Here is a 16,353-nt window from a genome sequence, read left to right on the forward strand (position 1 = left end):
TAGCCTTACCTGAGCAACTATCCACTTAACTAACTACACCTGGCTAGTTAGCCTGACTCACACTTCCACCATTAATCTCTACTATGATTAATCTTCTTATCCCTGATAGTTTCATCCTCTGGAAACCAGTCTCAACAACATAAAATAAAGTCATTTCCTAGCACTACTCTGGCCCCTCGAAGAGGAGGAAAAAGTGTTAACCAGCCAGTTTTTCTCCCCATTGGAAGAACCCAAAGTTCTGCTTGAGGATTGGGAATTACTCACTTCATTACCCCTCATACTGCAGCCACTGGTGGATGAAATAGCCATGTGCTGGGACCCTGTTTTCCATGAGGGAGCTTGCATGTGAGGTGTATATATATGTGTATGTGTATGCTGCCCAGCATGACTGACTGTGTGTGTGCGTGTGAGACCAGAGTGTAGAAAGGATAGATGGCACACTGGTGTCCTTTCCCCCTTCAGCAATTTCCCGCTTAAGGTTAGCCTACGTGAGAAGTGGTCAGGGCAGACATGCCGCTTGGCTCTCTCTCTTTAGTCCACTTTGTATATTTATGTATTTATTTCAGCTCACACTGAAGTTCCCTTGTCCTTCCTCTCTTTTTTAAAAATGTATCTCTCTCTTGCATAGTTACCTCCAGTTCTCTGAGGACAGGATGATCCTCTATGCCGGGGAAGAGGACCCTCATGGCATAGGTTCTGTAATCCAGATAGGGGATACCAGCTCTGTCGAGGTCGCTGGTGAGCTCATTGATGTCTGTCTGTAACTCGGCAAAGGCTAGAAGAGAAGGAGGCAGAGAAACGAGACAAGTTGAAGGGAGCGCTTGTGAAAGGCATCCTGAAAATAAAACTGTTATTTAATCCCCAAGGACCAAATATGTGAATCCTTCTTATCTTCATGGGGCTTACTGCTGCTATGATGAAGATGACAGAACGCTCAAGATAGTCTTCATGTCAGAGGAACTCAATATTTTACATCTCTCTCCTAAAAAAATTGATCTCTCTCTCCCTCTTTTACATTCACTTTTCACACACATATACAGACACACCTCCTTTTCTTACTCATTTTTATCTACCACCCAGTAAATTGGCTGAAGCAAAGGCCCCAAAGAGTGTGGCATCTCAGTGTGAAGCTGCAGGTGAGCACTAGTTAATTGGCTCCATCCTGACTGACTCTGGTTCAAGCCCACGGCTCTGTTGCCTTGCTTCGCCGCCCTTGGGGAGGCTCCCTGCCTGCAGCCTATCACAGGAGCAGCAGTCGTCTCCTAAAACCCTCCTCAAAACCCCACCATCTCTAACCAGTCTTAGCCCTCACCTCCTGGTACCAAAGTCCCCTGTGACACATTGGTTTACACACCAACACATGGACTCACAGTGTATATATACACTCATAAGGAGGAACTCTGGTAGCTATCTAAATCCACCCCGCGGGGAAGTACTCGCCAGGCCAATGCTAATGGTTAAAACATTAATCTTCTTCTGTCCCAAGGCTACCTGTGTATGATTCCCTCTGTTTGCCTACTCTATGTGCCCGTCTGTCTGTATCTGTCATTCGACCATTGTGTTCTATTACTACATAATAACATTGGGGCAGCTGATCAGGGGTGGCTGGAGGGGATAAGTAATAAGGTCCCCTCTGGCTGATGAAATCGCCTCAACACTGTCAGACCTAAACCTCACTTTTGCCACAGACTAGCTAAAATAACCCAAATGATAACAGCAGGAGCAATCAACAGTGTTTATTTCAATGTAGCGATGTGGAAATGATGTGACGCTCACATCTAAAATAAAACTAGAGCAATCAGTGCTCACTTTTGTTTTAACATATCACGGTTACAAAAATATATACAGACATACAAAGGGTAAACACAAACACCTGCTATGAAAACATGACTGTAGAATTACAGCAGAATTCAAAATACAGTTTGAACGTTTGTGCGTCTCATATCTAATGTGTGTTTGGTTCCAGTATGTTTAGAGTTCATGTTAGCTGTATGGAAAATCGCTTCCAGCATGCAAACTACTCTATGATGAAAAAGGCCACATAGAGGGCTAAATGAGTTCATCTTTTGTGATAAAAAACAAGGATGATCCAGATTTGAAGTAATGTTTACATTACTTAAAACATGCAGACAGCTCGGATTGATTTGAGTAACACATACACATATTTATGCTTTTTATTTGTTTTTAGTGATAAAGAAGCCTATTGGTTAAGCAAAGCACTTAACAGTCTGTATCTACTGCTACAACTACTCTACTATTCTACACTAACACTAACCTTCTTTGCACTCTAGGGCAACTCGTGATTCCAGGTTGTCCATTTGCATCTGCAAGCGCTTAAGGGTCAGATCATTTTCACGTGATTTTCGCTTGTAGGCGATCAGGACGAGGATGACGATGATAAGGAGAAGACCGCCACCTGCCGCAATGCTAACAATGGCCGGAAGGGTCAGCAGGCTGTCAGACATGATGTGCACGGCACCTGGAGATACGTGAAGACCACCTACTTGCACCTGTCAAGAAAGGCAAGAGTCACAGTGAGACTGTTAAAACTAAAAGAGCGATTGAAAACATGCAGTTGAGCTGTATGTTACATGATTGTTGTTTTACAGAAATGATTAAGCCAACCAAGTATTGAAAATTAGACCAAAACCTTTTCAAATATTGTCTGCTAAAATTGCCTGCAAATACATGACCATTATCACGTTGAGAGGGAAATAGTACAAAGATTGCACTCAATAAGCAAGTGGGTAACTAAGAATAATTGCGGTGGATTGTGGCAGAACCTTCTGACATGTAGAGCACAACCATGCTGCTCTCGCTTTGACCCCTTTTCTTCAGCTGAATTAACAATGATGAGAACACAAATAATAGAGCTTAGAGGTTGATTATTATAAAGAAGAAATTGCAAATACAGGGATAGATGGAAAGTAAGTTGGAAAGAAAGTTAGGGCCATAACAAAACACCAGAACAGACCAATACTGACCATGACTTTGTATTGCCCAGTGAGGTTGGGAGGCTCGCACAGCAGCTGGCTCTCAGACACAGTGACAGAACAGGGAGTCTCTCCTATTAGTACTGTGTAGTTAAGCTTCACCCCTCCTGATGCTGGAGGAACCAGGTTTCTACCCTGTGGGCATAGAGCAATGAACAGAGGGGTGTAAAATTTGAAGATAAACTCAGAAACACACACACACCAACAAAAATCAAACATTTTTTTTAATGCACCACACTGATATGTCACCTGAATACAGTACAAATTAAATCCCTAGGTTTGGACACAGCTGCCACTCAATAGGATTCCATACCAAGATCAGACAGGCTGATATATTTTACAGTGGGAGCAGCTGGTAATCAGGAAAAAGGATTGAAATATATCTTTTGACAAATTCCTTGCTCTCCATCTATCAGGCAAAAAATACCAGTAAAAAACCCCAAAACATACAACTAACTGTAATTACTATACAAACATAATAATGACTGAGTGAAAAGGAATTAAAATCTTTCCCAAGGATATTATTTCATTACATCTTTTATTTTTCTAAGTGAAAAGTTTAATTGAGTTGAAAAATGTATTTTCCAACAGTGACCTGGCCAAGAATGGAGCAGAGATTGTACCAATTACAAATGCAGGCAAACAGGGAGATGCAACAAAAGGGTGAACACAATCTCCAGAGGGGTTCACTACAAAGGAAGTTCAACAAAGCTTCAAAACATCTATGAAAGCGAATGCCATACCGATTTTGATTTTTTACACATGGAAGCATCCAGATAATAGGACTTGTATATAAAAATCAACTAGAGAAAAACTTATGAGTATATGGAAATGAACACTTAGCAGCAGAATATGCATGATAAATATTATGATAGGTCTACATTTGTGGCTTTAATCTGCAGATCCTATGCAGATTTAAATGTATACAAATCTGTATTTCCTTTACCTTGAGAATGATGGGTGAGCCTGGTTTTTGCTCAAGGATGCCTGTGGTGCTGAGCGGTTCAAAGTAGGGGTTGGGGTAGTAGAGTAGGTTAGTGTTGTTGTAGACCAGCAGCGCTTGGACGTTGTTGAAGATGAATCCAAACTCGTCTGCATGCTTCACGGTGTCCAAACCTGGATGGTACTCTGCCATCAAAGAAGGAGCAAAGCAGCTCATGCTGGTGGTGTTCAATACTTTACACACCTGGAGAGAGTGAACGAAGAGAAGAGAAAAAAATATTATGAAGAAACTTTAAACTTTCTGTGATGCTACTGGGGATGTGTTGCACTGAAACAATCAACGCATCACGAAATGATAGCCTGTGGCCCTTTAAATGAAAGAAGAGTTGCAATTCAGTCATCCAGAATAAACTTGGACAGCTCAGAAAAGCTATGATTTCTCTTTTTTTTCTGGTTCTATAATCTGCTCCATCCTCTGTGTTCTGTAACCTCAAGTGCGATCCTAACTGAAACACATTGGTTTCAACATGAACCCTGCGGCGTGCTCACCAGCCTTATAATTGACCTATAAAGGCCAAATACTTTTCAGAAAAATAGGATTTATTTTCTGTCATTAAATCCATCTTTATTGTAGAGGAAGCCTCTATAAAATTGAAAATAAATTGCTCCAACAGCCTCACTAAAAAACACTGCAGGCCAACAACCACAAAAGGATGGAGGCATTTCTCCTCTGTCTCCTCTGGAAGAGGTTGAGCTATGGGTCTTTTATTACTTCTCTCAAGTTTGCCCAGATGAGAGGCCTGTTTTCCATCCATCCTCCCCGTCTCAGCTCTAGAGGGAAGGGGAGAGAGGATTGATTGCTGCACAGCACTCTGCTCCGAGAGGTTTTTATCTCCTTTCACTCCCTCCCAGCTCTCTCTCTGGGGAAGAAACTTAATTAGAGGTAAATATCATCAAAGGTGGTGAACGCTAGCGAGTACCACGCCTCCTACCTGTTGTCTGGTGCTCCAGAGAAAGCCAGAAAGATCGATGCAAACTCATTCTGTGTAGGGTACACCAATTGGATTTTGCCAGCATGGTGCAAGCTAAGTTGCAGGAGTGTGATTGCAGAGGTGGAAGAAGGGACTGGCATCTTTATTTAGTTCACCCTTGGAAATAGACTGAAGATTGTGTTCACTATGTAGCCTTGAATCTCATTCTTAAAATAAATTCAGATACAAGTTGGACACACCGTGCCTAAAAATGCAACTAAGGATTCAAATAATTGATTATCTCTTTTTATCATTTAGCCTATCTAAAGTCAGAAAATGATACAAATGACTGTCAGAAGTTGAGCGCAGTGAAAAGTGACATTTTCTGGGGTCTGATGAATAGTTTAAACCACATATCTTTGGTTTGCAGCAATAACGATACAATAATAAAAAGTGAAAGCGGCAAAACTCTCACATTTTAAAAACTTAATGTTTGCTGCTTTTAATTGAAAAGGGACTTGATATTTGGTGATGTATTTTAAATCAGTTGTGCAAATGTATAAATGACTGACTAGCTGCCTGGAAATCTGCACTTGCTGCAAAACCTGGGTGATGATGCAATAGTCTTAGCAACATATCTGGAATATAGCTCTGTGTGCATGTGTGAAACTGTTCTCAGGTTTTGTGAATTTTCTTTTAATTTCTATATTTTACAAAGCACAGTAGCAGTGCATTAGCTTTGCAAAAAGATAAGCTCCTCATGAAAATAGATAGCAAAGCCAGATAGGACACATGACATACTTTCACTAACTTTATGTTCTGTGAAATCACATTAACAACTAAAAAAGTTAAAGCATAAAAAAAAAATCAGAATTAATTTTTTTTCAGATGCTTTATCATGCAGAAATGTCACTTCAAAGTGAGCCCGAATTAACTATTAAAATCTGCACAGCATAGTTCCACATCCACAAATACAAGCCAGCAGGAAGAAAACTGTGTGAATAGTACCACTCAGAGACTCAAAAGATTCTGAATGATTACAGAGCAAATACGGTGCTATATGAATAGATCAAGTTAATTAATTTTATCCACTCATATTTGTACTGCTGAGCCATCGAGCTTTTAATGTGGTCATCCTGGCTGTTTAACGTGTAAGCCCATATGATCACAGAGTGAAATAGGTCAAATTAACCAATGAAAACAGTATGTTCTGTTTTTAAATCAGGGTTAAAGGTTGATTGGACAGAAAATTTCAAGTTTAGTTGATATAGACTGCTTTCTTAATGTTAGCATAATGACACGTTACACAGTATAGACAGGTCCATATGGTCCAACGCGATCCTTATGACTCCTGGGATGGAACAGCAAGGCATTTGCAAGTCAACTAAAGCTCTGACTACCATCTGCTCTGCCGTGGATGGATACTGTGGGCTTTTTTTGCACTGTCCTCACTTTCCTATTATGCTCTCTCGCTCTCTTTCTTAAATCTTTTCTTTCACCAAATCCTGCCAGGAAACTGCTCCTATAATGTCAGATGTTTTTCAGTGAGTGTAACATCCAAATCCAAAGTGATGGGTGAGTACTGTAGCGATGGGTAAATGGGGCAATGCGAGATTATTTTAAAAAATGATACTTTGATTCCCCTCTGAGTGGGGCAACATGACACCTTTGCAGTATTTCTGCCTTTTAACAGATCTGGATATTAGATATGTCCCAAATTCTGAATTACAAGCTTGTTTTCCTACTCTCCATCTACGTGTCATCAATGATTGCTTCAGTCATAACAGTAAAGCAGTAAAACTTTACAATTAATTGTCAAATACAAATGGTACATCTCTTCCTGTAGGCCATGTGGCAAAAGAAGCTACAAGATTTACAGCATTGATAAAGTGAATTGAGGTCAACAGAAAGAGAAAATAATTGGAATCTCGGTCTCATTTGTCTTCTTTCTCTACTGTTGGATAGAGCCAGGGTGTTTTAAGGCAGTAACACTCCAACCCCTCTGGCTGAATATATTACCATGATCTACTATGTGGATACAGCCCACTCAATCATTCAAAGGTCTCTGGCCAGGGTAGTGGTAAGAGAGAGAGTGAGAGCAAGCGAAGATACGACTGGCTGACTGTAGAGATGGAAAAAATACGAAGGCTTCACAGAGTCAAAGGTCATCTGAAGGCCAACATTTGATAGCTAGTCACTGGTTATTCTGCTGTTCCTATACTTGGTTACTCCTACACTATGTCTATTTTCCTGCCTGCCCGCTGTTCCAACCAACTGCTAATACTGGCATTAAGTCTAACTTCAGCTCTAATCAATCTATCCAAGATCTGTGTGGCTGTTAGCTAGTGGAGCCAGAAACCAATTTATCCCATAAGCACTGTTTCATATGGTGAAAGGTTTTTGTTTTGTTTGAAGCTAGTTACAAAAGTACACAGAAGAAATGTCACCATGGAAGCAGTGCTAGCCTTTGAGACTTTGGACATTTATAATGCCATAAATATCGATCAATAATCAGCTCACGATGCTAATACTGTTAATATCATGTATAGCATTATAGGATACATAATTTCTATAGCTTAATATACAAAATAATTCTAAAAACGTGAATCTAATTATGCAGTGATCTGCAGCCTCCTCTCGCAATCAGGAAAAGCAACACCCATGCTGAACACCTTTTATGTTCAGTAGTAACCGTAAATGTACCTGACATGCCAAGCCCGACACTCAGTCCAGGCATCTAAAGTGTGGGACAGGGAAATATTCTAGAGCTGGGAAATAACCCTTTTAGCTTTAATCAAGATCATGATAAATGTTTCAATTGTGAATCCAGTGACAGATACAGAGCATTTCACAAAGAAAATTGTCTTTTTTCCTCTTTCCTGGTTTCTTTGTGAATCTGTGCAGGTGACACAAGGGAGGGAGAGAAGAGAAGCAATTTAGTGGAAGACAGGTGATCATTTGAAGGCTGGCTGACAGACAGCAGCTCTTATTGCTATAGGCTTCTGTGCTGTTTGCCTTCCTCCCGTGACAAAAAGGGAAAGGGGTAGAAGGGCCTGGGAGGGTGGGATGAAGGATAGGTAATTGTAACCTTAGCATTTAATAGAAATTCATTCTCTGTGGCTGTGGGGGCAGTCAAGACGGTGACACAGTCGTCTTTTGCGAGGCACTAGGTGGGGAGTTGGATGAGACGAGGCAGGGTGGAGATGAACAACTCGCTTTCAAAGATTTGGAAACTGACATATCAGACACTACGGCACCCACACACAAGTCAAATTCCATTTCACCAGATTTTCTCTGTCTCACTCATCAAGTGTTTTTCTCTCCTCTAAATATAAAAACAGTGTCTTATGTGTCTTTTACTTCACATAAGGTCTGCATGTCAGTATCTTGCACGAGGATCCTGGAGCTCAGAAACCTCGGAACAGAATGATGGTTTTCATTCCAGAAATGTTCATTAAGCAAGAGAGACACTTAAGGCCAATTTTAGACTGCAAATTTAGAGACAGTAAGTTGGAAATGCAATGAGAGTAAATCTATAGGGAATTGTGTATGTGAAGGATAGCTTTGAGGATGGTTTTGTGCATCCCTGCATCAATGTGAAATTCTGTTTTAAAACATTTTTAAACATTGTATATATTGAAAAATTAAGGTGTGAGACTGAAATATTTCCAAACTAGTGTGTTTTTTTCATATATCACAAAATGTATAGTGTGTATTTGTCAAGTCTTCTGATGTTGTCTTGCAAAGTAGAACTCACGCCACACATTCTGGCAATTATCCACAGTTAGATGTTAGTTTTTGAGAATCTTAGGCCATGTTGCATTAGCACAGAGTGAGTACAGATTGTGTTTTCACTGGCGGCATCAGGAAATGTCTTGAGATCAAAAAATCTCGTGTGGTGAAGCAAGCGAATGCTAACCACTGAGCTACCATGCTGCCACGGGATGATGCCAATCTAGAGGCAGGATACATGATGCCCACTCACTCACTGTGAATTCTCAAAAATTGACTGCTCTATTTTTACACCAGAATTAGCCATTACATGGACGTAATTACCCCAAATGATTTCAGCATTTGTGTTCTTACTTACATCCCTGCTCGGTAATGTGCAGTGTGGGTCAGGGCCATAGTGCATGTGTGAAAATTGATTTTACAAAAGACGCACAGAAACTAAACAGATACACAATACTGGGCTCACTACTCTCTGTTCCTCAAACTCCCCTTTATCGTATTCATCTGCCCTCTCCACCTTATAGCAGACCACAGAGAGGAAATCCCATCCTCTTAATTAAACAAGGACCCCCAGGACAGGGGCTCAAATGCAATTTGTAACGATTTCCTTCAGACAAGTCCTTGATTATACCAGCGGTCTTTATGCTGACCAAAGACTTCTGACTGCAGTTAATCTTCCATTGAAAGCCATTATGAGCCTTCTTGCCTCCAATGATGCACACCTCTAACATTTTCCCCACTGAACCTTTTATAGTCTTGGTCAACTTCTACTGTCCTCCAGCTGCCTCTTTATCTTTTCTCAAACAAGTGAAAATGGTATTCGGGAGTCAGGAGAGCAGTGTAAATAAAACACCCAGTAGGTGGGAGGTGAGATGGTCAAAAAAATTTAAGTAAACTCTATATTAAATAGTGCATGTGGATCACTCTCACCAACAGCTGTAATATTTATATGCTCTGGGGTCAAGAAGACAGGGTTCAAGCATAAATCAGAGAGCGTAGAGGGCTAGAGGGCCTGTTAAGGACCGTTTTACCTGAAGTAAATGTCACTTAGCTGCTTATATAGCATGGTAGGCTGGAAGTAGTACAGTAGAAGATTTCTACTACACATATAGCAGAGACTTTGTGGTCGAAAACAGATTAGTAGTGAGTGATTCTTACATTGACAGACTCTCGGCCGGCATATTTCACTCTGATCCGGGGCTCTTGAACCACATCCAGATTAGTTCCCGTCACCATCAGGGGTGTGTGACCGCTGAATAAATGGAAGAAGTTAGACAAAATTCATTACAGGAGTTTTTATAATCATGTTTGTCAGATCCGACTTTCATTTGTGCAGGGTTTTTTTGTATTCAATGTAAAAAAAGAAAAAGAAAAAAAGACTAAGAAAGAGAATATCTGAGAAAAAGACCCAAAGCAGTCCAAAGCCTATTGTAAACTTTCTAACTCTGATCTGTTTCTTCAAAGTGTTCCCCATCACTTGGGGAACAAAAAGCTTCATATCGAAAGCCATTTTAAGGTTAATTTGGGACAAAACAGCCCATGGAAGATGGTGATTAGAGATGCATTTTTATGTTTTTACTATTGACAATCAAGTAGTGCAAAAAATAAATAAAAAATAGCCAGCTTAAATATATTAATATGCATAAACAGAGGAGGTGGAAAATTGCTAAATTCCCAGCCCCCCTGTAGCTGGTTGGATTTGTTAAAGATGGTTTTTCTGTTGCACTTGTCAATGTGGTTTGCTGAACAAAGGTTTAGGGTAAAGTTCACTGTACCAGTAGTGAGTTACTGTGGACAGACCATGTGCTGTCCGTGGCGTCCATAGATACACTCAGCAACTATGTAAAATAACTGCTCCGTGCTCGCTTTTCTTTCTGTCTTTCTACACAATTTGAGCTCCAATTTGAGAGACATTGAAAATCAGTTCACACTGTGTAATTTAAAATGGAATTAGATGGATATTTAATTTATTTTCTCTTCCGAAATACAAAGAAAGCAAAACAGATATATGGTTCCTATCAGTTTCTCCCTTCGTTTTTCCTCCTATTCCCTTTGTGTTGTCACGATTTTGCTGCAGTGTACCATACTCTCCATCTCTAAGCTCACGCCATCTGTTGTGGACTCACACCTCTGATAGCACATTGTTCTGTTATGCCATTGTTTCATCTTCATCCCTCTCCTCCTTTTAATTAGTAGTCTTCTATGTCTGTGTATCTATCTGCCAAAGACGTTCAACACATGGATCGACACTGCATTCAGTAGGAGAATCTCAGTCTCAAAAGTGCCCATCCTCTCCAATCAGTGAGCTTCAGTTCTTCTATCAATTCCAGACTAATTGGAAAAGAACCGAACAGTAATTGAAAGTGCAATATTGACTCGTCTGTTTATTGTTGCTGGCTTGGACTGATTGGCTCTAAAGCTTTGGATGGGGAAATTCTTGTCTACATGTCAAAAGCTCAAGGCTGGTAGCTGAGGACACGAATAAAACTCTCATACATACAATCTGAGGAATATGCATACCTTGCAATGCTCCAGTCTGGTTCAATGCGCTGTACAGTAGGGTCCTCTGTGTACTCAAAGGTGAGGCTCTCTCTGATTTGGGCACGATCCACACTGACGCTGATCTGAACTGGGCCGACTCCAGACAGAGAAGGGGCAGAGTAGCACACTATCTCTGTCTTTGTCCTTCTACACAAAAAAATAAGAATACCACTATTAAATTAGTGATTTAAATCTGTAGCAAAACTAATGAATATGAGAAGACACAAACTTTTTTTTTCTGTGAGACCTGTTCTGTAATTATCCCACTCAAAACATGACGAACAGGTGCACTCAGTGCACATTAACATGCAGTCAGTACTTTCAGCTCTCATACATCCTTCTAAAACATGCTTTCTCCTCCCTGTACAAGACTTTGTGATCTACACACAAACCCTCAGAATTTGTCCAAATTCATTAGTAGAGGAGTGCTTGTAGTAGAACAGCCCCACATCCTCCTCTTTCTCCCATGACAGGAATACAGTGGAGAAGCTGTAATTAGCCCCATATCTCATTAAAGTTTACTTGACTCCTCAACCTTACAACATTACAGTCAGAATACTGTGGCAGGGCTTAAAATAGGTGCCTCCAGGAGTGGAAATCAGAAAGAGGGCATGTATGAGTAACTAAAAGACGGCAGGAGGGATGGGTGTAGAGAAATGGAAACAACTTGTGAGACTGAGAATTAAAAAATTTGAGGGATGGGGGAGAACAGATAAACTAATTAGGAATGGGAGAATGAAGAGAATGAGAAGGATGGGGCTAGATAAAAAAAAAGGAAGATATTATTACAAGGTTTGATGCAGTAGGTCATCAAAACCTTATTAGAATTTACACAAGTTTCAACAAAGGTATAAAGAGGTTCCCCTTGGGGGGTATTCGCAGTATAATATCAAAGGAAAAAAAACCCAAAACAAAAGAATAAAGACACAGAAATGCTGCTTATTTAATGTGAATAAATCACTATCTTGACAACACAAGCTGTTGTTTTATTTATTTATTTACTTTTAAAAATTGCTAATAGCATGCCATACAGCCAACATTTTCTGACAGTTATGCTGGAAGGCAAAAACTTAGCTAAACTAATTCAAATCATTTTTATACTATGAGAAACTGCTATTTGTGCTATGTATGAAAATTCATGGCATTTATGGTGACTGGATTAGTTTAACTTCACAATATCAACATAAACGTTTAGTGTTTCCACCATGATGTGCATTTCCTCATTCTGCAGACTCTGTAGCAGCACATATGCAGGACAATTATGTTGGAGATTAAGATCTCACCCAAAGAACTCGCATGTCTGGTTTCCAAACTTGACGTTGACACTGCTGCCGGCACCGAGGTTTTCTCCCATTATAGTTACTTTAGTGCCCCCAGACTCTGGACCTCTTCTAGGGGACAGGCCTGTGACAGTTGGAGTCTAAAAAAACAAAACAAAAAACCACAGATGCAGAAAGAGAGACATTAAGACAGACTGTCAGAGTCATTTAAAATGAGGGAAAGGAACAGGAAGAAATGACACGAAACCAGCAGACAGATTAAAAGATAGATGCGTTTTACAGTAAGCAGGGGAGCATCTCCGTTGTAACACTCAGTGTTATCACTAATTTCCAGCAAATTACAGTTATTCACATTGTCAGGGTGATGGCAGTGAACTGCAGTACAATAAAGCCTTAGTGTCCTCTTATAGATTCCACGACTGCGTGCCCTGCATTGCTGGGTTGTATCTGAGTGAAGCTTTTTTAAAGACAATCTGAAAATAACGAATGCTTTCAGCGGCGTGCAGCCAGGATGCTGTCACACAGACAGATGGAGTAATATTCAAGTAGACAGCACATACACAGGAACACACATACACACATAAAAGCATCTGTGTGCACACACCTGTATCTGAACAAACATAAAACAACCATTTTAAAAGCGACTAAATGCACACTGTCATTTACAATGTCCCTTTGTCTACAAGGTCACGTAGGGAATATGTCTTGTCTGAAGAATGCTCCTGTGATGATGCAGTCTTTTTTAGGTGCACTGCAATACAAGAGAATTGTAAGCGTTGCCAATTCTAAGCTCTGTGAAGTAATCTCAGAGGAATTCCACTGCTTCCCAGAGTAGCAGCCGTATCACTGGTGAGAAAAAGTGGCCAAGCGTGTGTTACAGAGCCAAGAGCATCATGCTGACAAAACTCAAAACTGACAGCGACGTGTGACATCCAGCATGCAGGATAGTGCAGGTACTCTGAAAACAACAGCAGTAATTACTGACTGCTGTTAATAGTTAAAAGAGTGCTAATTGTGAAGGTGTGAGAGAGTGCTAATGAGAAAGCAGATTAACTGTTAGGTGCAGGTCAGGTAGACAGCAGATATCGGAGAAAAGGAAATGTGTGCGAGTGTGTGAGGATGGCAAGTACACACAGACTGTACATAAAAGCTGGAAATAGGCAGTTTTGCTAGCTACCACGTGGGCTTTTTTGATAGAAACATTTGGACAAATGGTCTCTATAGCTAACATCACTGTTAGCTAACAATTGTGCATGGTGTGATTTAAAAAATAAAATTCATCGGTTTAAATTAATCTAAAATGCTCTTATCACCTACACAGAAGAGACATAAAAAATCAACTACTTCTAGTAGCTGAACTAATAGCTAATACATTTTGAAATATAAATATTATATTGAGCTGCATTAGTATACGAGACAATATTAACTACATGATATTTTCACAAATAAAGCAAATATCTACAAGTAAACACATGAAGAGATCACTCTTGTGAACCCCTTGAAAGCCCTGTTATATCAATGTCATTTCTGAAATAACAAGCATGCCTTGGGCTGCCTAATTACATTGCTGTTATGCATAGAAATTCCAACATTAATGTTTGCCTGTAGCCCATAAAAATAATCCGTAAGAATAAATCAACTTAGAAAAAAAAGCTAAAGTAGCCTATATATTTAGTTAGTTGTACATAGATTCTTTTTTAGCCATATACTGACTAGATCACAAGTGTTATTTCAGAATACAATACAAATGGAGTTTAATTACACTCATACCACAAAGGAGTAGAGTTGTGAGGAACGAGCCCGGAGTTCTGGTTTGCACTCTCCGACACAGAGCTGTACTGGACCCGGCATACTGTCCGCATGGGCCATATCCATCTCACATACGATCCTGCAAAAGACACGTTAAAATTAGTTTCCAGTTAAAATGACTTCAGGAACAGAAGCATACTCCCATACTTGAAGCAGGAATTCAATTTTTAAAAAAAAGTAACATCAAACTTAAACATGGTCTTCATGATTTAATGCTTAAGCAACGTTGTAGAAAAGAATAATCAAAGCACTTCGCTGCTTGATATTGAGATATCTTCTGCTCTAATTACAATCTTTTTTGTAGTTTCATTCATTTCATTACGTGGCACAGCCAGACATCGATGACAATCTTTAAATGAGACCATGGCTGCTCCTCTTTTGGCACTCCAGCACGCTGCACCTGAATGTAGTAAATTTCCCACTAACAGCTAGCCCCCCCGACAGTGGTGGTGCTGTGCCAGTACAGCAAGACTAATGTAAATCATGCAGCAAGATCAATACCGTTCCATCATATCATGTGATCAGGTATCTCCCAGCACTGCAGGTGACTAGATCGAATGACATAATAAAATGAGAGCGTCTATTGATCGCTGGTGCCAGGGAGTAATAAAGTACAAGAAGCAATCACAGTGTGGAAAGAGAGATGGAATATGTGGGGGAGCAGATGGCAGGGGCAGGTAGGAGCGGAGCTGATGAAGCAGAGCAGATGTATTGTTTCTCCAGCACTGATCATCTGAATTACAACAAATGACTTTGAGAGCTTTGTTGGATGAGCTTTGTGGACGAGTGTAGCTAAAGGAGGATTTACTTGCTGACAAACCCAATAATATCCTCTTACTGCACCTCACAAAAACAGAGACTCGCTTGCTTCCTACCTGAAAGCAAAACTGTACTGGCCATTTGCAAAGTTGCAGATTTATGATAATAAGTTGGGGGTTTTTGTGGGTTTTTTTTTTTTTTAATTTATCATTCATTTTCTCTGTGGATCTTCGCAATTAAGTCTGCTAAAAAAAAAAAAAAGAACTTGCAGGTTACTTTTAAAATTAATTCATACAAATAAGGATTCAGTTTGGAATCTACAAAAAAAAATGCTGCAGAATAGTTTCAGCCCTTAAAAAAGTACTTTTTGACAGCTGGAAAAAAGAAACAAACAAAAGTTCAGACTTTTTCTTCAAAGCAGGAGTGGCTTTCACACACACCTCTGAAGTAGTAACATAAAAGACACATAAATATGTATGTTTTTTTGTACAGTCCAGTCCATCATAGGGTGGCTGATGACTGAATTAAGACTCAAAACAAACACCAACAGTCAGCTAAGGACATGCGCATAATGAACCTAGAGGTAAAATACAATCCAAATGTGCTGAATAAAAGTCCAGCTCAGTATATCATCTGGATGACTTCATCTCCTTCAAAGTTGGACTTAACCTCTTAAGCCCCAAGGGGGTTTCTGAGCTTCCTGCTCGAAAATGCAATGCCTAAATTAAATTGATTATTTCTCTGCAATTACAAACTCTGTCCTTACAATCTTGGTATCAAAATGAAGCTAACACTTGGGACATTTAATCAGAGGTGTAAATATTAAAGCAGATATTACTCTGTCAAAGTTACTGAGACTGGAACACAGAAAAAGTAAGTAGATTTTATTCTCGCCTAATTTTTTTTTGTAATTTTTAGCATATAACCCTTTTAAAAATATGCCTCAGATCATATTTGGTTCCAGAAATCCAGTAACCAACATATAAGCATAATCTGTGCAAAGATTTGTGTTTCTAAAGTAAAACAGTGAAAAACTACAGCCCTGTCAATACATGAATATCCAGACGTTGTACAAAAATGTCCAATTTTGGCACACAATTGGACACCATGCCAGTTAATTTTTTTAGGTATTAAAGAGCAGAAATTAATTAATTTTATTAACAGGCCTAAAAATGCTTTTTTTAAAAATATATTTTTGAAGAATTAACCACACATTTACATGGTAATGGCCCTTTTCTGCCGTGCGCATAGAGCGCTTCATTGGCCTCTGGCCCTTTAAACTCTGAGGGGCTGTAACTTTGGTTTCTTTTGGTCAATTTGCATGAT

General features: G+C 39.7%; 1 protein-coding gene across 2 annotated transcripts in view; it reads right to left on the reverse strand.

Annotated features, from left to right (window-relative positions):
* The window catches only part of plxna2 (plexin A2), a 160,267-nt gene that overhangs the window by 27,159 nt on the left and 116,755 nt on the right, over positions 1 to 16,353 (reverse strand). For both annotated transcript variants that reach the window (XM_063465510.1, XM_063465509.1), the window contains exons 14-21: positions 14,230 to 14,347; positions 12,463 to 12,599; positions 11,159 to 11,326; positions 9,797 to 9,890; positions 3,940 to 4,179; positions 2,985 to 3,128; positions 2,276 to 2,510; positions 633 to 775 (exon numbers count right to left, since the gene is read on the reverse strand). In XM_063465510.1, the coding sequence (XP_063321580.1) occupies positions 633 to 775; positions 2,276 to 2,510; positions 2,985 to 3,128; positions 3,940 to 4,179; positions 9,797 to 9,890; positions 11,159 to 11,326; positions 12,463 to 12,599; positions 14,230 to 14,347 (1,279 nt within the window). The remainder of the gene's footprint in view (positions 1 to 632; positions 776 to 2,275; positions 2,511 to 2,984; positions 3,129 to 3,939; positions 4,180 to 9,796; positions 9,891 to 11,158; positions 11,327 to 12,462; positions 12,600 to 14,229; positions 14,348 to 16,353) is intronic.

The sequence above is a fragment of the Pelmatolapia mariae genome, linkage group LG20, assembly GCF_036321145.2.
Source record: "Pelmatolapia mariae isolate MD_Pm_ZW linkage group LG20, Pm_UMD_F_2, whole genome shotgun sequence".
NCBI classification, from domain to species: Eukaryota; Metazoa; Chordata; class Actinopteri; order Cichliformes; family Cichlidae; genus Pelmatolapia; species Pelmatolapia mariae.